Source organism: Ranitomeya imitator, chromosome 9 (assembly GCF_032444005.1).
Source record: "Ranitomeya imitator isolate aRanImi1 chromosome 9, aRanImi1.pri, whole genome shotgun sequence".
NCBI classification, from domain to species: domain Eukaryota; kingdom Metazoa; phylum Chordata; class Amphibia; order Anura; family Dendrobatidae; genus Ranitomeya; species Ranitomeya imitator.
The window spans coordinates 133199168-133223872 of NC_091290.1; the positions used below are offsets into that span (position 1 = coordinate 133199168).

Here is a 24705-nt window from a genome sequence, read left to right on the forward strand (position 1 = left end):
CATGATGCACACATCTTCCCATCTCCTCTGATTTTTACGCTTTAATGACTTTGGGATCATCAAGCACCTTAAAAGGCCACAGTTATAGCCAGATTTGATGGAGCAGTAATGGGCACGTAAGATACCCCATGTCTGGGCAGTTGGAGAATTAACAACTATCCACGCAATAGGTGCTAACTTGCATTCTTTGTGCAATTCCTTTATAGTGTAACGGCCATCGTATAAAAGTGAATGTATGTATATATATATATATATATATATATATATATATCAGGTATGGCAATAGTGTTGATCGATATGGTCTGGGTTCCAGGAACCCACCAATCTCTGTAGCTCCTGCATGAGCTGCGTGGTCTCATTAGTAAGTCCGTACCCAAGATTCTAAGAGAATCTATAGACCCATGCAGGAGCTGCTGACTTCAAAGAGGTGTTTTGACTAGTTGTGGGGGTCTCCGGATCAGGACCCCCAATGATCAGCAATGCTTTACACACCCTCTGAAAGTGAGAAATAAGGCTTAAAGTGTTTTTTTTTTTTTTTTAAGGGGAATATGTTAGCAGGCTTTGGTCATGTCCTCTGAGAGCAGCATGATGTATAGGCAGAGACCCTGATTCTGGTGATGTATCACTTACTAGGTTGTGTTTCAATACATTTAGTGTTATCAGCAGGAGATTATCACTACAGGACTAGGTGGCTGGTGTCTCCTGGTCCAACCACACCCCCACCAGTGATTGGCTGACTTGTGTACACTTACAGAAAGCCGCCAATGAGTGGTGGGGGTGTGGCTATACAGAACTCCACATTCCGAGTTATGTGTCAGAGAAAACTGATTGTATTTCAACTGCCGCACCCATTAACTAAGTGATACATCGCCGGCATCAGGGTCTCTGCCCCTACATCAGATTACATAGCAAACAATTTCTGTAGGGTTTAAAAGGGAATCTAACATTTTGTATTTGAGGCTGCAGCACAATATTTTCAGAATTTGACACAGATTCCAATTGAATTTATAAGAAAAGACTCCCATGTTCCTCCTCGCTCGGGGTACAGTGGGCTCTGGATATCGCTCACTTACGGATCTGGATGACTCCCATTCACACACGGCATATTTTTGCACCATAGATTTGCTTGCACCGTAAAAAATAAATAAATCAGCAAATTTGGATTTGAAGATTTTACCTTTTTTGCAAGGCAAAGGGTGCAACACAAAGGTGTGCAGCAAACGTGCATAGTGGGGACATGCAGCAAAGTCATGTTTACTTTACATTTAAAGTCTTCTATATTTATATTATTGAATGTCAAAATAAATTGTTAAACAAAAAAAAAAAATCAGTACTTTAGACGCCGACAGCTCCCCATAGCTAAAACTATAAATAAATCCGCTATAAGACAGCAATTATGTTGTGTGTCGAATACTTGGCCCCGGCCTGAGCATCTCCTGCCAGGATGGAAAGATCCCAATTATTTCAGATTGTCTTTTGTTCTGGAAACACAATAAAACCCGACTGTCAGGAGGAAAAAAAAAACTAAATAACTTAATTAAAAAATAACTTTATTTCAAGCAGTAAAGTAAAAGCAGAAATTCATCTTTCCCTATGGACTTAGAACATTGATCTCCAGTCTTGCGGCAACACTACAACTCCCAGCTGCTGCTGTCAGATCGTGATGGGAGTTGTATTTTTGCTACTCTGGAGCATAGACGTTGGCCTTCATGATGGGAGTTGTAGTTTAGACATAAGTCGGAGCTCTGGCATGTTGGGAGTTTGTTTAATTGCATATCAACTTGCAGTGCTCCATTTTGTGCAGAACTATAAGTCCCAGCAAGACGGCATTTGTAGTTTGAAAACTCATCTATGACGATAACTAGTTTAGTACAATGATCATTATGTGTATGTGAACAGCGGCCTAACAGATTGTGCAGAGTCCGCTCCCTGCCGTCTTCACCTCTAAAATCTATAAGGGGTCCTCCCATCTCAGCAAGGGATTCGATAGGTCATTTTAGGATTCCGAGACCCTCATCAATCCGGAAGAACGATTGGGCCCCCTTCACAGCGCACTCTTGCACCCCTGCCGTGCAGAGAATTGCAGTGGGTGGTCCGTAATGCAAAACTGTAAAGGGATAGCAGAGCTGGACCCCATTAGTCTCCGGATCAGAGGTAGGAGCCCGACTTGTGTCACTTTCTGAGATGGGACACAGTTATGTAGAAATTTTTCCTGGAAAAGATGGGTGACCAATATACGGAGCGTTCCCCATATTAGCCGCCCTCCAACTTTCCTAGAAACCGCTCACTTTTGTTGGTTTCTGGAAATACAACCAAAGTGGATGCCAGAAAGATCTCCTGTCACATGGCAGGAAGGGGCGCGTCACTCAGGACTATAGGAAAGTTGGGTGACGAGCCATGCAATGGTTGTAACAGCAGCCATATTGGATTTAGTATATACAGTAGAAAAGTCTTTCCCATGCGCGGTGTAGAAGATCATTAACACTATTTGTCAGTTTCACATTCATGGGCGAATGACCAGTGGTTGAAGATTTCTTCATGTACGCAGGTAAGGTGCAGAATAATGTGCCGTCATAGCTGCTGAGAAGTAGTTTCTCCACATCACCGCTCCTCCTCAGACAGGCTGGAGCAATGGGGGCACAGGGAGGGTCTCCAAATACACCAGGGCGCTCTGCAGCGAGGTCAGACAGTAGCCCACCTCTCCAATCAGATCCCTGCGGAGGACAAGAAAACAAGATTGTGGATTATATCGATTCGGATCCATCACAAACGCCGACGCCCGGATAAAATGGCCGCAGGCATCACTTTACAGTTTAAGCTGCACCCCTGATTGACAATCAATGGGGCCCGGAGGTGCAATTCCGGACAAAACCCACGGTCAGGGGTGGCGCAGTTTAAGAGAAAGCCGCCGCGTTTCAAAATAATGGCTGCATGTAAATATTGTGCATAGGTTAGGAGGAGGCTGGACGTGTAGGAAGGAGCTGCAGAGAAGGAGACCAGACACCCAGACTGCCTGGGAGGAATAGACGGAGACTCGAGTCTGCAAAACTGGCTCAGAGAGACGATAAAGCTGTCACAACAGCAGACATGTCACCCAGAGACAGGCCTGGGACGGGGCGCCCCCCTGCTGTTACTGAGCGCTAGTGGTGCTCACTAACAATTACACAAACTGTCATGGCCGAGACATGCGGACTGTAATGGTTGGCACTTACCCCTCGTGTATAAACTCCTCCAGCGCCGCGCACTCCGACACCAAATGAGACATGCCGCTTTTCAGCACTACAAATGACACAATGGGCAGGAGGTCGTCTGCACCACTAGAAAGAGAAGAGAAAAGGAGACGTTACTAGATATGGGACCGTACAGGACATAGCGCCCCATATAATGCACCTATAGACTGCTTGGCAGTACTGGAGCCGATCGCTGGGGGTCCGGCTGGAGATACCAATGGTACCAAGACCTGCAAACTCCCCCCATCTATGGCATCCAGGCTGCTCTTAGAGCATGATCACCAGTCCTACACCTTTATAGGTTCAGCAGGACACATCCCGTAATGTCGGTGCAGGAACAAGTACCAGGAGGTTTTGCCCCGGTCAGATCCATGTTCCTGGAGATTAGCAGAAAGCGGGAGATTTCTGCCGCGAGTCCGCCTGCAGCAGAACAAAGATTGCACACAGGGTGGGCGCAGGAGTATGGGAGGGAGTCTTGCATTTCGGATTAAGAGCAGCGATATAACAAATCGGTCTTGTTCCAGGAAACATTAGAGGTGTCCCTGTGTCTCTGGGGTCATAACCTTGCGTCTGTCCCCCGCTGTCTGAGGTCACGTCCGACGCTGCTCTGCCTGGGAAATTGGGGAGTCTGGGCTCATTATGTTCTGACAGCTACCCCCGAAAACCCCCCCGCTGCCCCCATGCTTAACCCTTCCCCACATAGGGGACACCATCTCACATTTTTCACGTTTTGCTTTCAATTCTTCGCCATGTTGAAGATCTTTGCTCCTTAATGACCCTTTCACGGCCTGATATGCCATCGTGACTCCTCTAGTAAGTCATCTCCATGTTCTCTCCCCTCCACTATGCTGCCGTCTGGTCCCTTCCATGACTTTTTTCCCCATCCATGACGCTGCCGACCCCCCACCCAACCTCTTCATCTGTGGAGCTCTGCTAATTCGAGCAGACAGGCGCTCTGCTTGGGAGCTGCTGCTCTACAGAGCGCCACAGCCCCCTGTGCTCTGCAGGACAGGCCATGTGCTGCCTGCGACTGTCACATCTCATCCATCAGTGAAGACCCCAGAGGGGCCTCCTATCTGTACCCAATAAACATCATGTACTCAGCAACCTGAGCACACGAGGAGAGAGGAGCAGAGGAGAGGGAGACACGTGCAGCGTACAGATGGACGGACACAGGGAAAATATCAAAACCCCGGCTCAGACGGCGCTCACCCTCAACCCAAAATATAAAGGCACTCACATGGCGGCAGTCCCAGGGGAGTGGCAATATTCTTCTGTGCACTCACAAATGACACGCAGGGTCCTCACTGAAAGCATAAAAAAAAAGAACACTTTAATATAAGAATTGGAGTTGTCTTCCAGGGGCATTTAGTGTCTCGGTGGGAAGAATCACACTCTGACATGTGTTACTGTGCAGAGCTACATTCAATTCGATCCCTTTAAGGCGGAGTATAATGCGCCTATAAAGTAAGATTGTGGAATTCTCACAACGTTGCCATCATACAGCCATAGAAAGAGCTGATCAAAGAGTTTACCAGGACTCTTGTCTGACATCAGCAGGGGATACAGTTTTACAGAGGCACCAGTTTTGCAAACTTCCTCAAACTTAGAAGTAACTCCATGGCATCTGACAAAGGTTCTCCAACCTTCCTAGACCTGGCGGTACTCGGTGGCATCCTGACCAGGGTTCTCCAACCTTTCTAGACTCTGGTGGTACTCCATGGCAACTGACCAGGGTTCTCCAACCTTCCTAGACCTGGCGGTATTCGGCGGTGGCATCCTGACCAGGGTTCTACAAACTTCCTAGACTCTGGCGGTAACTCCATGGTATCCGAATCTGGGTTCTCCAACCTTCCTAGACCTGGTGGCACTCCATGGCAACCGACCAGGGTTCTCCAACCTTCCTAAACCTGGCGGTACTCCATCGCATCTGTACCAAGGTTCTGCAAGCTTCCTTGCTGGCACTCATATGCCTCCATCCTGGGCACCTCTGGCGTTTACAGGGGCAAGCGACATGTCACGCAAGGCGTAGTCACTAACAAGCGTTGTGCCGCCATGTCATGATGTGGGCTTTGAAAAAACACCAGAGGTGCCAAGGATGCAGGCATATGATGTTTGCAAAACCCTGGTCCGCATGCCACAGTTACCTGCATAATACCCACCACTATATAATATGTCAGATTATGGGATGAGCTGCCATCTCCTGCCTGCGGGGTCTCATTTATGGTTCATAGCAAGACCCCCTCCACGGTATCTACTTACACTACAAGGGCACACGGACTGGGATTCTCTTCATGAGACGGACCCCTTTAAACAATCATATCTGGGGTCTGAGCCTCTTTACGCCTCAAGTTATACTCCTGTGGCCTTGTGAAAGGGTTAATAGCGCTCCTTACCTATACCCTCCAGTTTTCTCTGTGGACTGCGCTGGTGCGGCAGGTTTTGCAGGTCATCCACAGCAGGTTTATATGGTTCCTTTAGATCTTCGTGGTACAGCTTTTTTGAGACCCCCAGCACAGATGGCATCGCTGTGCTGTACATATCCATAACCTGGAGAAGAGATTCCTCCTGGGCAAACAACACCTGTCTGAGGGGAAAGGAGACCATTAAAGCAAATCATTCATGGCTTACCTACCATGGGCCATCCGTCTAGGATGGTGCTCCCCAATACTACAAGGACCGAATTGTATTTATCAGGATAGGAACAGGCTGACGATCAATGGATTATCGCCGCTCCACGGTAAAGATGAGAACTGCCGGGGCCGGTGGTCTCCAGCGAAATGACCCTCATGTATCTATATTAAATGGAGCGACTGGTATAATTACCTGTATAAAGCGAGCAGCGGCGGCCACAGCGGGGGGAAGAAGCTGTCCTCCAAGCAGTCCAGGCAGGCGTCCTTCACTTGTGGACTCGAAGGGAGATTCAGTGAGAACATGGCGCAAGAAAGCAACCGGTCTGGTGAAGAAAAAAAAAAGGGATTTCAAATTAATGCAATAAGCATCTGGATATAAACTGATCCCATAACTTCCCTTATGGATACATCATCAAATAACTGCTCCCTATTAGACCATTAGGTATGATCTGGAAATGCCCCCCCATACACAGACATTTGAGGGGGCTACTTCCAACACATTCGGCTGTATATCACTTGCAGCCTATAGGGAAGGGTCTACGGTGTCCTGTGCTGCCCCCTTGTGTATAAATATGGAATAACCCAAATTATAAAGGCTTTGTAAGTTTGGATAAGTTTCGTTTAACCCTATATCACCCACCTCTGGCATTGTGGATCTCAGTCACCACAACGTTTAGGTGCTGGGACGGGGTCAGTCTTTGCAGGGCGTCTGGCACAGTCAGCGACGTGGGGGACAGCAGACATTCCAAGTCCTCAAAAGACGTCTCCATGTCTTTCCTGCTGCGTCCTGTACTAAGCTCGGTACTAAGCTCGATGCTGCCGGAGTTTTCCCAGCTTTCCAGCCTGTCACCTATAGAGCGGCTGTGCTGAATGGAGGGCCGGTGAGGGTTTGGGAGATACTGGAAACTTTTTGAGGATTTTAGCTGCGGCAGGCTGACGGCCGATCCAGCTCCATTATCAGCCTGGAGGGAACGACGGAAGAGTTTGGTGGCCGAGGTTTTCTTAGCGGCGTCCTTACTGATGACGGGATACAGGCGGCTGTAGATCTTGCACTGGAGATGGATCACTAATTTGGTGAGTGGATGATCAGAGGAGCTGGGGTCAAAGGGAACAAAACGCAATTAGACCGGGTACAACAGGAGCGGGAAGTCACTTGTTGGCTTTCAAGTAGACTACAACTTTGCAAGTTGCAGACAAGTTGTGCAAAAGTTGTCCAAAAAGTCGCCATGCAGCCCCAGCCTAAACATTCAGGCCCTTCCCAATCCCCCCCATCTCCAATACTGTGTGTATTACCTGAGGATTTGGCAGAGATAGCTGGAGACCGCGTCTACGTCTCCCGGGTTGTTCTTAATCTTCTCCTTATAGTCGGCCGGCCATCTCTAATGCACCACAACAACAACATTTAGGATCATAAAGTGGAAACGTATCTAGCGTCCTACAGTAACTCGCTCTCCTATAACGTCCCATAGCCACCGATGTGGCCGCCGCTCAATCTACAGCCCTCAAGAATGTTATTGTAACACTAAGAAGGAAATGTTGAGGAATGACGGAAGTCTCAGGATGGATAGAGGCATTACTGATAGACATCTAGTTTTATTCAGTATGGAGTGTGAGCCACGTGAAGAAATCCCAGAACTTACAGCCTCCATCACTGGGGTTATTAATGGTCATCTGAGGAATCATCAAGATCCACTGCTGGCAGCTCCTGTGTAATCACCGACCAATGACGTCCCAAATATGCTCGATGGGAGACAAGGCTGGAGACACTGCAGCCGTAGTAGCACAATCAGGGCACACAGGCGCCTCACAGAGACACCAGCAACATGTGGCCTGTTCTGTTGTAAAATGGCCGCCCCACTGTGCTGTTAGTTACCTGGAAATAAGACTAGAGGGTTCCAAATACTGTGCATTATTGCACCCCACACCATAATCCCCGGGGGAGGGGAGGGGGGGGGGACCGACATTGCCTTTGACAAAAATATAATTGTTTTTAATGAAGTTAAAAATGAAAAATAATTTGAGGTTTGATAGTTTCCACCTTTAATCACTAGGGGGAGCAGCTGCTGAAATTTGCCATGAAAACCTAGTGTACGTTACAACTCTACTGTGCTCCGGCCACTTCTATGGGAGCAATGGTGTAACATGTGACCCCCCGCTCCATCCACTTCTATGGGGGCAGTGGTGTAACGTGTGACCCCCAGCTCCATCCACTTCTATGGGGGCAGTAGTATAATCCCGTTTCATCCACTTCTATGGGGGCAGTGATGAAATATGTGACCTCACTCCATCCATATGACCTCTATGCATACACTACTTTACTACTCCCATAGAAGTGGACAAAGCAAGATCACACATTACACCAGTGCTCCCACAGGTGATGGAAGGGGGGGCTCACACAATAGTTATCTCATAGAAGAAGACTGTGCGGGGGTGGGGTCACACACATTACACCAATGCTCCCATAGAAGTGGACGGAGCAGGGTCACATTAATTGCCCCCTAAAAAAAACAATTCCGTGGATATCTCATAACTTTGCAGCCCTTACAAAGTAATTTTTGTCCTATTGAACCCCCTAGATTCCCCATACAGTAGAATGGGCATTACATACACAGCTCTGCTGTATCAGTTTACAGTGATATAGCAGAGCTGTGTCAGTGTGATGATTTCTCTGCTGTGCTCTGAACATGGCGGCGACCTGCAGCCTTGTGTTGTATTACTGATGTCAGGTTGCCTTCACCTCCGCTCCCATCACTGCACCCCAGTGTGATCAGTGGCAGATTGTGCCCATCTCCTCCCTCAGTGGTGTCGTGGACAGCCCAGGGTGCGTGCCCAGGTCACAGCACAGGAGATGCGGTCAGACAGTGACCGCAGTCTCCTAGATACAGGGGCTGCAGTATTTCAGGTGTGTAAGTGTCGCACACACAGCAAACTAAAATGTTGCCTCTATTTTTCCATCATTTACAGCTCAGTACCGCGTCTTTCCATCCTGTGATTTCCAGAATCCACAATTTTTCATTCTCGGTGTATAAAAGACAGAAACCATTGAGAGAGAGACGACTCACATAGTCCTGCTCGTATTCCAGCACGGCGGTGTACAGCTCCTTCTGCTCTTCCTCCGCCGGGGTCATCTGCTTTTCTTTGGTGAACAGTCTGCAGTCAAAACAGAAGCAGCTGAGGAAAAAGGAAACCACCCCCCCCATGGCGAGGCCTCAGGGATCTACCTGCCCGACCTGTCCTGCCGCCGCTGCCTGCGCTCCTCCGCTTTCCTCTGCAGCTGAGGCCGATGGTTAAGGATTTCTTTAGCGTTTCTTTGGCCTTTTACTTTAAAAGAAAAAAGTCAATGATTCAATTAGGAAATATAAACACAGCAAAAAAGAAAAAAAGACTAAAAAATAAACACCCTCCCTCCACCCAGAATGAAGGATACAGTGTCTTCTCGGGCCTTGGCTATTACCAGGTTCTCCATCATCTGTCTCTGCAGGGACAGTGTCTGGAAGAAAGAAACATAAAATTGTTTCCCAGAACTTTTATATTGATGACCGATCCATAATATGTCATCAATATAAGATTGATGGAGGTCCGACACACGGCACCCCCATAATCGGCTGTCCTGATCTCCAGCGGTGGCACTGTATACGGAGCGGAGCATTACAGCTCCATGCCACTGCCGGGTACTGCAGACATTGGAGTATTTCCCCCCACTTTATGGGGAATCAATGGGGTCCTTCAAGCAAGAAGCCCTCATATGTGAACAGGATAGAAAAAAGTCAAAGTAGAAAAATTGGCCGCAGCGAATATGGGTGGTCGGGCCATAGCATATCCCATCCATAGGATAGGTGATCAATATCAGTGGTGGTCTACCACCCCCACCCATCAGAGCTGCACAATGGCAAGTGTAGTGGCCGCTCCCTCCTGAGTTCTGCAGCACCCAGGAGCGACTGCTACACATTGCATGGAGCCGGTGTCTAGAAAGGTAAAATATCTACCGATCGGCCACCATTTAACGACGCAAATTCGGCTGGTGAAAATTAAGGCCAAATCATCAATATAATATAAGGCATTAAATATATAAAAATGGAGAAATCTAGAATAAAGCTTCTTACTGCAGAGACTGGAGGGGAATACTGCGGAGGAGCTGAAGTTCCAGCAGAACTGTATTCCTGGCTGTATCTCCTGGGTCTGACCCTTTGTTTCTCTTTGAGAGATTTGTAAGGGTCCCAACAAGACCCCTCCACCCTCCTGGTCAGGTGAGAGGAGGACGGCTAATTACATGCAGGGGAAGTCTGTTTGCGGGACATTATTCTCATTTATGGCATAGTTTCCTGTAGGAACCTTCTGGGGGGAGAGTGTGACCGCCATGTTCCCGAGCATACCTTTACCAGCGTAACGACACCAAACACGACCGGATCATAATTTAGACCAATATTAACTTTTTAGAGTTTACGAAAACCAAAAATCTAAAAAAATTTAAATCAGAGAAGCGATGAATCCTGATCATGGATATATCCGGGGATTAATAGGAACATGGATTATGACATGGAGATATTAGATTCCATTATCCTGTGCATGGAGGGGTCTGGAGACAGGAGGTCTACATCAGGTGCCCTCCACATCACCTGCCATTAGCATCTCTATACAGGACCACAGAGAGGACAATGGGCGTCTGTGGAGGATAATGTCCTCATCTCCATGTGACACACAGACTGTTGACAAACAAACCCAGAGTGTGAGGATTGGTCAGGGCTGGATTTGCTTTAGAATCCTCAGTGTTATGGGTTTTTTTGTTGATTTTTTTTTTCGCTAATGTGTGTGGAGGGGGATGTGCAGATCACTTTGAAGGAACTAGTTCCAAACTAGACAGTCCAAATCTGAAAAAAAAAGCAAAAAAAAAAAACACACCCGGGAAAAAAAAAAAAAAAAAAAAAGCATTTCTTGAAATGGTTTCCACTTCAAAAACTAAATTTTTGAGAAAAATACAAAAAAGTGGAATAATAGCATCCGAGACATCAGGACCTTTGGGTTTGGCCAGAGACTTATCGGTAATAAAGCTGTATGACAACCTGTGTGGTCACCAGGGTAATGCACCCAGCTTTCTCAGAGTCCTGGGTGGCAAGTCTACACTACAGAGTCTGGGAAAGCTGGGTGGTGTCAGATCTGGCAGACCATATAAGCTTGTCACCCAGCTTTACCAGGAACAGAATATCTGAAAAACTATCTTTTGCTACTTGACAGGAGCATTATGGTCCCATCAGTAGCCCATGGCTGTCGCAGCAGAGCCCTGCAAACTTCAGGGGAGATGTAGTTCGGACATGTTCATTTTTGGACTGCCAACAGCTTTCTCAGTCTGTACTCGAGGTACGAGGCAGCTGCGGCCGCGGGTCTCCATACCTGGACTTGGCTGCCTCATATGCACCGATGTGGCTGTTATCTTTGCGTCTGAATACCCGCTTCATGGTGAAACCACAAATTTACATTTTTCAGAGAAAAGAGGAGGGAATGAACATTTCCCCTAGTTCCTATTCACACAGTGTTATACGGCAATATCCATACAATTATAGTTAGTGTAAAAAAGCCAAAAACAATAAGGAAATAAAAGTGGATGATTTAAGTTCAAAATCTCCTTCCTTATGTAGGAGCTTATGGGTCTTGATGGACTGCCACAAATGTGGCATTATCCAAACAAGAGGCTAGGAAGAAAGGAAAAAGAAAAAGTCTTCAAAAACTTCTACTGGGAGAGAAAACTGCCCCACCCACCCCAAGAAAAGGGAGAAAAACTTGTGTAATGCAGAATGCGCATCTCCTTACAGCTGGCTCTGTGGTGGTCTCAGTGACATGTTCCCCCCACCCTGACTCATCCAGGAAACATGTCCCATGGACGGCCAATCATTTTTTATAGAGCAGCCTAAATAAACCTAGATGCAGCCTAAATGTGGTTTAGAAACTGAAAACAAAAGGATAAACGATAGGGAAGGTGCAGTGAGCAGACGAGGAGGGAGGGCGCCATGACTTACGGGCGGACACACAGGTGTAGAGATGTGGACACACACACACAAGCTCAAGCATCGGGCACACACCTTTCCTCGGGCTCCCCCCTGTCTGCCCCATCGCCTTCTCCGGCTTCTTTTGCAGATACTCCTAGAAAGCTGGATGCTCAGGAATCATTCAATGCAAACTACACTGTGCCCTCCTGCCATGGGTCTGGCTGCTGATGATGGAGGGGGGATGGGAGCTCCCACCTGTGAAACTTCTAATTATCTGTATGGGCTCATTAACCTGTCGGTGGAGGCTGCAAGCCCCGATACACACAATGTAGTAACATAGTTAGGGTTGAAGGAAGACTTTAAGTCCATCTAGTTCAACCCAAAGCCTAACCTAACATGCCCTAACATGTTGATCCAGAGGAAGGCAAAAAAAACCCATGTGGCAAATAGTAAGCTCCACATTGGGGAAAAAAATTCCTTCCCGACTCCACATACGGCAATCAGACTAGTTCCCTAGATCAACGCCCTATCAAGGAATCTAGTGTATATACCCTGTAACATTATACTTTTCCAGAAATGTATCCAGTCCCCTCTTAAAGGGACTCTGTCACCTGAATTTGGCGGGACTGGTTTTGGGTCATATCGGCGGAGTTTTCGGGTGTTTGATTCACCCTTTCCTTACCCGCTGGCTGCATGCTGGCTGCAATATTGGATTAAGGTTCATTCTCTGTCCTCCATAGTACACGCCTGCGCAAGGCAAGATTGCCTTGTGCAGGCGTGTACTATGGAGGACAGAGAATGAACTTCAATCCAATATTGCAGCCAGCATGCAGCCAGCGGGTAAGGAAAGGGTGAATCAAACACCCGAAAACTCCGCCCATATGACCCAAAACCAGTCCCGCCAAATTCAGGTGACAGGTTCCCTTTAAATGTAAGTAATGAATCCCTCATTACAACATGATACGGCAGAGAGTTCCATAGTCTCACTGCTCTTACAGTAAAGAATCCCCGTCTGTTATTATGCTTAAACCTTCTTTCCTCCATTGCAGACCCCCCAGTCCTCTAATATCCTTGGTCGCTCTTCTCTGCACCCGCTCTAGTTCAGCTATGTCTTTCTTATACACCGGAGACCAGAACTGTGCACAGTATTCTAAGTGTGGTCGAACTAGTGACTTGTATAGAGGTAAAATTATGTTCCCCTCATGAGCATCTATGCCTCTTTTAATGCATCCCATTATTTTATTTGCCTTTGTAGCAGCTGCCTGACACTGGCCACTGAACATGAGTTTGTCATCCACCCATACACCCAGGTCTTTTTCATTGACTGTTTTGCCCAGAGTTTAAGGCTATGTGCACACGATGCGGATTTTGCTGTGGATCCGCAGCAGTTTCCCATGAGTTTACAGAACAATGTAAACCTATGGGAAACCAAAAACGCTGTGCCCATGCTGCGGAAAAAAACACGCGGAAACACAGCGCTTTATTTTCCGCAGCATGTCAATTTTTTGTGCGGAATCCGCAGCGTTTTTACATCTGCTCCAATACAAAACTGCAGATGTAAATCCGCAGCGGAATCTGCAATAGAAAACACGATAAATCCGCAGGAAAAACCACAACGGTTTTGCCCTGCGGATTTCAGAAATCCGCTGCGGAAAAAACCGCATAGGAGCTTTCTGCGTGTGCACATACCCTTAGAATAAAGCCCATAGTTATACATCTTTTATTACTTCTCCCCAAGTGCATGACCTTACATTTATCCCCATTAAAGCTCATTTGCCATTTATCAGCACAAGCTTCGAGTTTACATAAATCATCCTGTAATATAAAATTGTCCTCCCCTGTATTGATTACCCTGCAGAGTAGGGTGTGAGGTTATTCCTCTTCAGATACTCCAGTATAGCATCCCTTAGAATGCCCTCCAGGATTTTACCCACAGTAGAGGTTAAGCTTACTGGCCTATAATTTCCGAGTTCAGTTTTTGTCCCCTTTTTGAATATTGGCACCACGTTTGCTATACGCCAGTCCTGTGGTACAGACCTTGTTATTATGGAGTCTTTAAAGATTAAAAATAATGGTCTATTAATGACTGCACTTAATTCCTGCAGTACTCGAGGGTGTATCCCATCCGGGCCCGGAGATTTGTCAATTTCTCTATCGCCTTTCATTGGGGGACACAGGAACCATGGGTGTATGCTGCTGCCACTAGGAGGCTGACACTATGCAAATAAAAAGTTAGCTCCTCCTCTGCAGTGTACACCCCACCGACAGGAAGTAGGATCTTCAGTTTAGCTTAGTGTCAGTAGGAGGTGGACACAGGTCTTTCATTAGACCCTTATCTACCTCAATGTGCGTCGTTTCCTTTCAGGTTTTTCCGGAGGGATACAGGGTGAACAGTCACACCTGTAGTCCCACTATGCGGACTATGAGTACGGCGTGTACTGCCACCCCGTATCCTCATAGATCCCTCTCCAGGACCAAGATCCTAGCACACAAGCGTGCTCAGAAGTCCGGTCCTGGCCCCGTCCCCCACCCACTCGCCCACCAGAGCCTGTCGGTCGGAGGAGACGAGGACGTCCATCAGCTCCGTGGACATCTCATTCCTTCCAGGTTAGTACCGGCGGGGGATGTTTAGGTGAGTATTTTCCCGCCCACCCTGTGGCCTCCCTGGATCCCAGAAACAAAAAAAAAAAAAAAAAAAAAAAAAAAAAATCCGATTTAGGGGGTTTTCTGATGCGAATCGCATCTCTTTTCAGCCGCGCCACTTCCGTGGAGGCGGCCTCCCTGTCCCGGCGCGGCTGCCTTTACGGACCACCGCGCCGCTTCTTGTCCAGGCACGCTATGTGCGTGGCCTTGCTCAGGGGGGGGGGGGGGGACATTTCCGCCTCGGGTCCTGCAGGCTTCCTAGCCCCAGCTTCAGCGCGGTGGCTTCGGCCCTCAGTGGCTCCCCTGCTCCGGCCGCTGTTTGCGGCCGTTCATTTCTTTTCTGCGTGGTGGCTTTGCGTCGCATCGCTCTGGCCGCTGTATGCGGCCGTTCTTTTCAGCGCGGCGGCTTCCCAGCCGCCACATCGCTTCGGCCCTCTCTGGCTTCCCTGCTCCGGCCGCTGTATGCGGCCGTTCATTTCTTTTTAGCGCGGCGGCTTTGCCGGCCGCCGCATCGCTTCGGGCCCCCTGCAGCTGCGTCCCTCTGGCCGCTTACAGTGCCGCTCATCCTCATCCTCCCTCAGCGCGGCGGCTTGTCAGACCGCCACACCGCTTGGGACCTGCGGCTGCGCTACTCCCGCCGCTGTAGGCGGCCGCTCACCATCGCCTTCTGCGGCGCACTGTTCTCCGCTGCGGCCCTTCCATGCCGGTCACCGATCGCTAATTTAGGCCCCGGCTTCTGCCTGGGCCTATTTCCGGTGCCGGACTCCGCCCCCTTTCCTTGTTTCGTCGGGCGGGCTTTTCTCCCGCCCGACAATTTCACTGAGAACCGCCTTTTCTCCTCCCACCGGCGCCATCTTGGGACTCCTAAACCACGAGTCCCCTCCTCCGGAACAAGAGAGTGATATAGTAAGGTGTGCAGGCTTGCAAACAGAGAGCTGTGAGTTCGAACCCCAGCAATGAAAGTTAATTTTAAGCAACGCAGATCGATCAAGATTACGGCAGCAGGCCTTACCACTCTCCTGCCTAAGGGTCTATTTCTCGCCGGAGGTCCATACCATCTAGCCGGACAGCTTCCTCCGGATTTCGTCTGCCGTAAGTAGCTCTGCACCGCAGACTGACACTCCGCTATGTCTGTCCTGCAGCAACCCGATTGTTCCCACCGCCCAGGATCCCCCAGCCGATCCGCCCCAGAGTGATACCCATCCCAGGCTGGGCCTCCTCTCTGTCTCAATCGGTGGCCAATTTAACAGGGGTGTCTCAAACCCTGGTTTCCGTGCTGGATCGGTTACCCCTGCAGACCCCCGCAGTAGCCACCGGGTCGCAGGAAGCTCCGTCCAAGCCTTCCAAGGCTAGCTGCAAAAGGTCCAGACAGGAACGCCGGTCTGAGTCCTCTTCTCGCTCCATCTCGCCACTCGTCCTCCTCTGCGGTCGGCGTCCTCCCGATCCTCCTCCGCTGAGTCAGGCGAGGCTTCTCTGATGCGCCTTCGGAGGATAATTTGGGGCCGGATTCGAACCAAATCGCTAACATGAGGGATATGGTTCAAAGCCTCATTGGAGCGACCAATCAGACCTGTGGCATCGAAGATTCCTCTACGAAACCCGCAGATCAGGCGGTTTCGTTTAGACGGTCTAAACTACCTCCCAAGGTATTTGCTCCTCATCCTGAATTCGAGGAGCTTCTGGCCAGAGAGAGCGAATTCGACCAGACGTTCTCAAAGAGACAATCGTCTTGGAGTCTCATATCTCTTTCCTCCGAATCTCATTGCCAACCGGAATGAGAGGCGTTAGAGAACGACCTCTCCCCCTGTGGATCCGTCGGCTGCTAGACTTGCCGCCAACACAGTCCTTACGCTGTCCGGTGGGCAGCTCTGAAAGATTCCATCGATTGGATCATGGAATCCTTCGTGAAGTCGGCTTTCGAAACTGCCGCATCATCCCAATGCCCGGCTTTGGCTTCCTCATGGGTTTCGAAGTCTGTATTTGAGGGGCTAAACAACTCCGGAGCTCCGTCAGGCCGGCTGGCGGAACTTGCCACCCAGATCACTCATGCCGGGGAATAATTTGTTCCCGGGACGTCGCGTCTTCTGCCGCACGGGCGCCCAGTAATGTCGTTGCCAGCTGTCGCACTGTTTGACTCAAGAGTCATTGAAGAAGTCCCTCACGAGCCTGCCTTTTCAAGGTTCACGTCCTTTCGGTTCCAAGCTGGACCAAATTATTAAGGACGCCACTGGTGGCACCAGTCTTCTTCTCCAGACCTCACCTACTTCCCCTTAGGCGGCTACTTTGGTCTTTTCGACCTTTCTCGTAGTTTTGCGGCATCAGATTCTTCTTCGCAACTGCAGAGGCCACAGGCATGTTAAGAGAAGAAGGTATTCTTCGGCTCACTCTTTCCTGGCGTGCCTGCTACTCCTAAGGTGGATTCTCCAGGTCCAGTACTGGAAGTTCCACCTAGGCATGACCCACAGCTAGACCCCAGCCCGTTTCTCAGACTGGGCAACCGTCTCCTGTTCCTCAGGGACGTCTGGGTCTCCTCAGCAGAGGTCGCATGGGCCAGGGCACCTGTTCCCTCTAGACACAAAATCTTCATTTCACGGTCCTGGGATCGTTTTCTTCAAATCCCAACCTACGAGAGACCCCGCTCTAGTCCCGGGTTTTCTTTACTGCCATTGTTTCCCTCCTTAAATCCGGAGTAATCGTTCCCGTCCCAGAACAGGAACGGTTCACAGGCTTCTCTTCGAATCTTTTTCTACTGACAGAGAACGACAAGGTTCGTCCCAGTCCGGATCTCAATTTGCTGAACAAGAAGTTTCGTCGGAGACACTTCAGGACGATATCCCCTCGTTCAGTAATCGCTTCCATGGAGGCTCAGGAATTTCGGTTTCAGGCTCCCGAAAGTCTATCCATCTTTCCCGACATTCTAACTGTTGCGGGTGGCTCCTCAACAGGAAGAAGTTCCGTCTTGTTCAGCGCCTCGTATCTCCGGGCATGTTCTTCGACACTTGTCGGACCAGAGTCTTCCTTCCCGAAGACAAGATATCCCTCCGTTGTCGGGAAGTTCGCTTGCTCCAGGGTTCTCGGCTCCCCTCCTTTCCAATGGGCCTTAAAGGCCCTAAGGAGGTTGGTTGCAACATCGGAAGCAATTTTCCCTTCGCCCGTTTCATTCAAGACTTCTTCAGCAGGCTATTCTATCACAGGGGACAGGTCTGTCTTCTCCCTGCATCGTCCGATCCGGTTTTCTCCCGGGTCAAATGGTTCCTCGACTGGTGGCCGAGGTCACTTCTCTTATCCCAGAGTAGATCCTTCTCAGCATATCCTTCCTTCCAGTTCCCTGGCAGGTGGTGACGACGGGCGCCAGCCCCCTCGGCGGAGGCGCGGGGCTTTGTCTCCTGTTCTTTCAGGGTTGTTGGTCGGCGCAGGAGTCCTCTTTGCCGATCAATGTTCTCGAGTTCCGGATCATCTTTCCGTCTTGCCTTCACTGGGTAAGGATTCTCAGCAGCCTGCCAATTCGAACCCAGACAGACAATGACACAGCAGTGGCATACGTCTACCACCAGGGGTGGACTCGGCGTTCTCTGGCCTCGGCCGAGATTCCAGGATCCTCCTTTGGACAGAGGCAACGGTCCTGGTGAGCTCCGCAGTGCATGTCCCCGGCGTGGACATTTAGGCCGCCGACTTCCTCGGCTTCGAAGGCCTCGCGGCAGGGGAATGGTACTTCAGGAGGTTTCCCGTCGGATTGCTCTTCGATGGGGGACTCCAGAGGTGGACCTCATGGCGTCCCGATTGAACAGGAGGTCCCTCGGGTCGGCCCAGGGTCCCGTGATCCTCTCACAGTGGTGTTGACATTTTGGTCATTCCTTGGTCGCAGTTCCTGCTCCCCTATCGGTTCCCACCCCTTCCCTTGCTTTCCAAGCTGTCGAAAAAGATCAAGGCGGGATGGGTGCCGGTCATTCTGATCGTCCCGGTTTGACCCTGGAGGTCTTGGTTTGCAGACATCGTCAATCTTCTCGCGGACACCCCTGGTGCCTTCCAAACAGACCCGATCTGCTGTCTCAGCGCGTGGCTGTGGACTCCACTGTTTTAAGAGTGTCCGGCCTTTCGGCCCGGATGAGTCACACTATAACCCAGGCTAGGAAGCCTTTGTCTTCTTCCAGGATCTACTATTGTACCTGGAAGGCTTACTTTCGCTGATGCGAGTCCAACCGCTTTTCACCTATGTCCTTTTTCCCTGCCTTCCATTTGGTTTTCCTTCAGGCAGGACTGGATTCGGGCTTCGCTCTCAGTTCCCAAAAGGGCCAGGTTCCTGCGCTCTTCTTCCCTTTAAGAAGACTTTATCTCCTCAGCCACAGGTTAAGACCTTCCTTCAAGGAGTAGTCCACGCTGTCCCTCCGTTCAGGGCCTCTGTGGATTCATGGGATTTAAAGGTTGTGTTGGTTGTTCTTAGGGGTTCCCCCCTTTGAGCCTCTCAGGGAGTTTTCCCTGTCAGTTCTATCTCAGAAGGTGGCTTTTCTCAGGTCCATCTCTTCGATCCGCCGCGTTTTTGAGTTGACGGCCATTTCCTGCTACCTCCTTTCTTGATTTTTCCACCAGGATAAGGTGGTCCCAGGCCTCCGCCTTCCTTCCTTTCTCGAGGTGGTTTTCATCTTTCCACCTCAACGAGGACTTCGTTCTACCTTCCTTTTTGTCCAGCTCCGACTCATCCTCTGGAGCGATCGTTGAACAGGCTGGACCTCGTCAGGGCAGTGAAGATCTCCCTGGCTAGCACGGCCGCTTTCCGACAGATGGATTCTCTTTTCGCCATCCCTGATGGCGTGCGTAGAGGCCTGCCGGCTTCCAAGGCAACGATTGCTCGCTCGATCAGAATGGCAATTTTGGAAGCTTACCGGGTCAAGCACAGAGGGCCCCCTCCTGAGATGAAGGCTCACTCTACCCGGGCAGTCGGCGCTTCCAGTGCGGTACGTCACAGGGCTTTCGCCGACGGCTTTGCAAAGCGGTAACCTGGTCTTCCATCCACACGTTTCGCCGAACTACGGCGGATTCCAGCCTGGGCAGAAGGATCCTGCAGGCGGCAGTGGTGAGTCCTCTGACCTGATGGAAGTCTGTTTTTTCCCACCCCAGGGACTGCTTTGGGACGTCCCATGGTTCCTGTGTCCCCCAATGAAAGGCGATAGAGAAAACAGGATTTTTGGTTGCTTACCGTAAAATCTGTTTCTCGGAGCCTTCATTGGGGGACACAGCACCCTCCCAAGTTGAACAGCTCTGTTTACTGTCTACGTTTGAGTTCTTTGAACACTCTGAGTGTTTGAAGCTGTTAATCTGTGAAGCGCCATGGATTTTGTTGGCGCTATATAAAGTTTATTATTATATTATTCTTTCTCTTTTACACGTTGCTTCTCCTACTGCTTTCTCACTAACTGAAGATCCTACTTCCTGTCGGTGGGGTGTACACTGCAGAGGAGGAGCTAACTTTTTATTTGCATAGTGTCAGCCTCCTAGTGGCAGCAGCATACACCCATGGTTCCTGTGTCCCCCAATGAAGGCTCCGAGAAACAGATTTTACGGTAAGCAACCAAAAATCCTGTTTTTAGTGATTTTTAGACGCCGCCGCACTTCCTGCTGGGTTAAGCAGGTGACATTTAATGGGGAATTTTTGTTATCACTGATCATTTTGTCTGCCATGGAATTTTCTTGTGTAAATACTGATGAAAAAAAGTCATTTAGCATATTGGCTTTTTCCTCATCCACCATTTCACCCAGACTATTTTTAAGGGGGCCAACACTATCATTTTTTAGTTTCTTACTATTTATGTAGTTAAAGAATATTTTGGGATTATTTTTACTCTCTCTGGCAATGAGTCTCTCTGTCTCAATCTTTGCTGCCTTGATTTGCTTTTTACAGAATTTATATAATTTTTTGTATTTATTTAGTGCCTCATCACTACCTACTTCCTTTAATTCTCTAAATGCTTTATTTTTGTCACTTATTGCACCCCTTACAGCTCTATTTAGCCATATTGGTTTCCTCCTATTTCTAGTATGTTTATTCCCACACGGTATATACTGTGCACAGGTCCTATCCAGGATGCTAATAAATGTCTCCCATTTTCTTTGTGTATTTTTGTGTCTCAGGATATCGTCCCAGTTAATTGCACCAAGATCCTCTCTCATCCGTTGAAAATTTGCCCTCCTGAAGTTTAGTGTCCGTGTAACCCCTCTATTACACATCTTATTAAAGGATACATGAAAACTTATTATTTTGTGATCACTATTCCCCAAGTGACCCCCTTATATTTGATATGCGGTCTGGCCTGTTGGTTAATATTAGGTCTAGCAGTGCCCCCCTTCTTGTTGGGTCCTGAACCAGTTGTGAAAGGTAATTGTCTCTCATAGTTGTCAAAAACCGATTACCTTTGCTGGAACTGCAGGTTTCTGTTCCCCAATCTATTTCAGGGTAGTTGAAGTCCCCCATAATAATGACTTCTCCTTGAGTCGCAGCTTCATCTATTTGCTTTACGAGGATATTCTCCATTGCTTCCATTATTTTTGGAGACTTATAACAAACCCCTATCAGTAATTTATTATTTTTTTCCCCCCTCCCCTTATCTCCACCCACAGGGACTCTACATTTTCATTAGATTCACCTATATTATCACGCAGGATGGGTTTTAAGGATGATTTTACATATAAACACACCCCTCCCCCTAACATTTAATGGCCGTCTCTTCCATACACAGGATCACTCGCTCGGCCGGTCGCTCCTGTAATCTCTAGGAGAAAGCTGCCGACAAACATCTCTGCCGGTGACTTCACTCAGGGATTTCGAAATTGGACATGTCTGATCCACATCTCCCCCGACAATCAGTCACACTCCGATATCAACAGGTTCAGCCGGCAGTCTGTGTATGGGGTCGCCGGCCAAACCTGTTTATATCAGGGTAAAGTTGAGGGCCCCGTAAATATTAGAACAGTGTTCCCCAACTCCGGTCCTCAAGAGCCACCAACAGGTTTTCAGGATTTTCTTAGTATTGCACAGGTGATAATTCCACCATGATCTGTTGGTGGCTCCTGAGGACCTGAGTTGGTGAACAGTGGTCTAATGTGTATGGGGCCACCCAAACAATTCAGAAAAAAAGAATTCCTGAAGAGGTTTTATGTTTGAAAAAAAAGAGTCTCTTGAAGGCTCAGTGTGCACATGGCCCTAGAATCAGAGGCGTGTGGCTTATGTGACCCTCCTCAGTATTCCCCCGTCGGGCTGTGACTGATGGATCCCGCTCCTGGCAGACGGTTTCTGTTCCAGAAACAAACTTGTAGCACATTTCCCATTCATATATCGAGAGTCCCTTTAATTCGTGTAACAATGACAGCTGTAAAAGTGCCCCCTGCAGGGGCCGTCACCCGCTCAGACATGTGAATCAGGCCTTATATTTGGCCACTTACCAGCGAGGTCTTCTGCGCCGCCTGCCTGGGGTTCAGCCGGGCCAGCCGGACTTCATATGCAGCCCGGAGCTTCTGGTTCTGTATGGACGCCTCTTCTAGGGGTGTGAGCTCCCTGGTAACAGACACATCATTACTGGGCTGCTCCTCTGACCGGGAGGATTTCGGGGTACTCACTTTCTAGACCTCTGGACTTCAGCTGCCCTCAGCATTTGGAAAACCTCTGGTGTTGGAAAAGCTCCGAGCTTCTGAGCCTCATCTGAACAAGCTCGTCGGTGCCCATAGTGATGGCTGGGAGCCACCGGTGACGTCACAGAGGTGGTCGGGGAAGGAGTGGACGAGGCGCTCGTAGTCTTTATAGTAGATGGCGGATCGGGGAATTCAGAAATACGATTTTCCGGTGACTGTAACTTAATATCCAATTTACCTAAAACAGAAATCATGACTGGACTAAGGATTGTTACAGTGTATCAGCGACGCGTATCTACTCAACTAAAATCCCAGCGCAAAGCTCTGACCTTCCCTGATACATTGTAACAAACCCTCAGCTTAGGAGGGAAGCGAAATAATCAGATTCAGGTCTCTGCATTCATTTAGTTTCCAGACACCTATATACAGAGGCTGGAGGCAGAGAGGTCTCACCCAGCTTGTCCGCCGTCATCCGTGCCCTCTCGAGACATTGTTCTGCCAACTTCAGCATCTTCTGGGAGTCCGGGCTCAGGGCCTCATTTACTGGTCAGGACAGAAAAATTAGAGTGTATAAGATGCTTCTACTTTAAAAATAAAAATCTAAATACATTTTTTTCCCTTAATCTCAACTCTGACCACACGATGGCGCCATTCTAGTGGCATTAATTAGATGGAGCGCAGCTTACCTTTCTGCTCGGCTTCCTCAGCCAAGATTTGGGAAATGAAGCTCACGCCCCTGAGGTATTCCACATAGGCTTCCTGTAAAAAAGCAAGAAAAAAAAAATTTACATAATTATTTTTTTTTATTTACACAGTTCGATTTATTATTGTGTAGTGCTTTGGGATAAAAATTTATCTGCAGATTAGTTAATAAATGCAGTAATCTGTGTAGATAAAAAAGAAATAATTTAAAAAAAAAACACTAGTCAGAATTGTGTTTTTTTTTTGTTTGTTTGTTTTTTTGCCATTTCAACGCACTTGGAATTTTTTTTTCCGGACATTTTATGGCAAAAGTGAATTTGTAACTAAAACTCATCCTGCGAAAGAAATAGGTCGGCATATATGGACAAAAAGAAAAAAAATAATAAAGTTATGGCTTTGTGGAAAATAATGAAAAATGTTTGTATTCCTGTAGCGCCACCACAGGTGGAGTGAGGTATTACACTTTTACAGTAAGTAATATATGGCAATATATATATATATATATATATATTATAATATATCACTTCTGTGGCTGGAATGCGACTAATGGCGGTGGCATCGTCTCCTCCGCCGCGCTCTACGTGGAGCCCGGACCAGAAGAACAGGTAGGAATACGAGTCTGGGCGGAGGGTGGAATTAGCAGATGGGAGTTGGCACTGACCCCTTTCTGGTGCAGCTTCTCCTGTATATCTGGCGCTGGATGCAGCAATCACCGTCCTGCTTCTGCACCGTGTGATTATATCTCAGCGAGGGGCAATGTGAAATACTGATCCCACCAATCTGGCATCAATCACTAAACTGGAAATGTGATCAGTAAGGAGCACCCCGGTATTATAAGGCGGACCCCCGATGATCACCATCACCCGCCTGCTGGAAGCCCCAGAGAAGAGCAGACATTAACCATATAACGTGCACCGGAGGGGTCCCGACACAGTTCTGTGCAACGCTCTGCATGCGCTCGTGTTTCCTAAGCGACAGCTGGGGGTCTCCGGACCACAGACCCCCCACTAATTTGCATGCAATAAAAAAAATTAAAAAAAGTACAAGTTTGGTGTCGCCGCACTCGCACTGAGCTGCAGAATCTCGCCGGCAAAATATTCTGACCGTACAATGAACGCTGGAAAAACCAAACCCCCATAAACTATGGATAAAGGGGTTTTGTTTGTTGTTTTTTTCACCTTTTCATGCCTTTTAGCTTTACCCCCCCACCCCCGGTACATTATATGTTAAAATGAATGGAGCCGGTGACTATTACAACTCATCCAGGGAAAATCAGCTTGTTATTCGGCCAGAGAGATGTAAATATAAAAAACTGATAATTCAGAGGGGGAAAAAAAAGAAAGTGCAGAATGAGAAAGGAAGGGGTTAACCCTCTGTGGCCGCTGATGGTGGTGGACATATGTTCTAGGTGTTGCAGGGTCTGACAGCCCCCCGCCCCAGCTCACCCGGTGCCGGTTCCCGGTGTCCAGCTGGATGGCTCTGTTCGCCAGTTTCATCGCCCTCTGTAGCGGCTTCAGCCCCGCGTCTGACGAAGCCATGACGGACGAATCAACTATGGGAACATCCAGCATCCGGAACTCTTATGCCGAGTCTCAGGTGTCCACCCGGAATGTAAACAATTACTGCACAATCCGGAATACATTAACAGCGGACCAGCCAAGAGACGAGCAAATGTTCACAGCGCCAACTAGCGGCCGGAAGATAAAATAGCAATTCCTATTGAATAGAAATGACTAATTAGTATGAAGTATCGTGACAGTCATGATATAAAATAAGGAGGAATAAAAAATAACGTGATGTGGAGAGAGGAGGATTTATTTGTGACACGCTTTATTTCTGAGCTAAACCTGTTATGATGGTACATGGTGTGAATGTACTACCCACACGTAACCACCA

General features: G+C 48.5%; 1 protein-coding gene across 1 annotated transcript; it reads right to left on the reverse strand.

The window, feature by feature from the left end:
* Positions 1-1533: 1533 nt before the first annotated feature.
* On the reverse strand, positions 1534-24391 carry VPS9D1 (VPS9 domain containing 1). The gene is made up of 15 exons (XM_069738995.1): positions 24255-24391; positions 22794-22866; positions 22561-22650; positions 22096-22345; positions 21922-22033; positions 9291-9353; positions 9094-9137; positions 8926-9013; positions 7157-7242; positions 6504-6958; positions 6057-6186; positions 5627-5817; positions 4471-4537; positions 3213-3317; positions 1534-2714 (listed from the first exon to the last, which is right to left on the reverse strand). The coding sequence occupies exons 1-15, from the start codon at positions 24378-24380 to the stop codon at positions 2615-2617; spliced, it is 1980 nt and encodes a 659-aa protein (XP_069595096.1). The 5' UTR covers positions 24381-24391; the 3' UTR covers positions 1534-2614.
* Between the last annotated feature and the right edge of the window lie 314 nt (positions 24392-24705).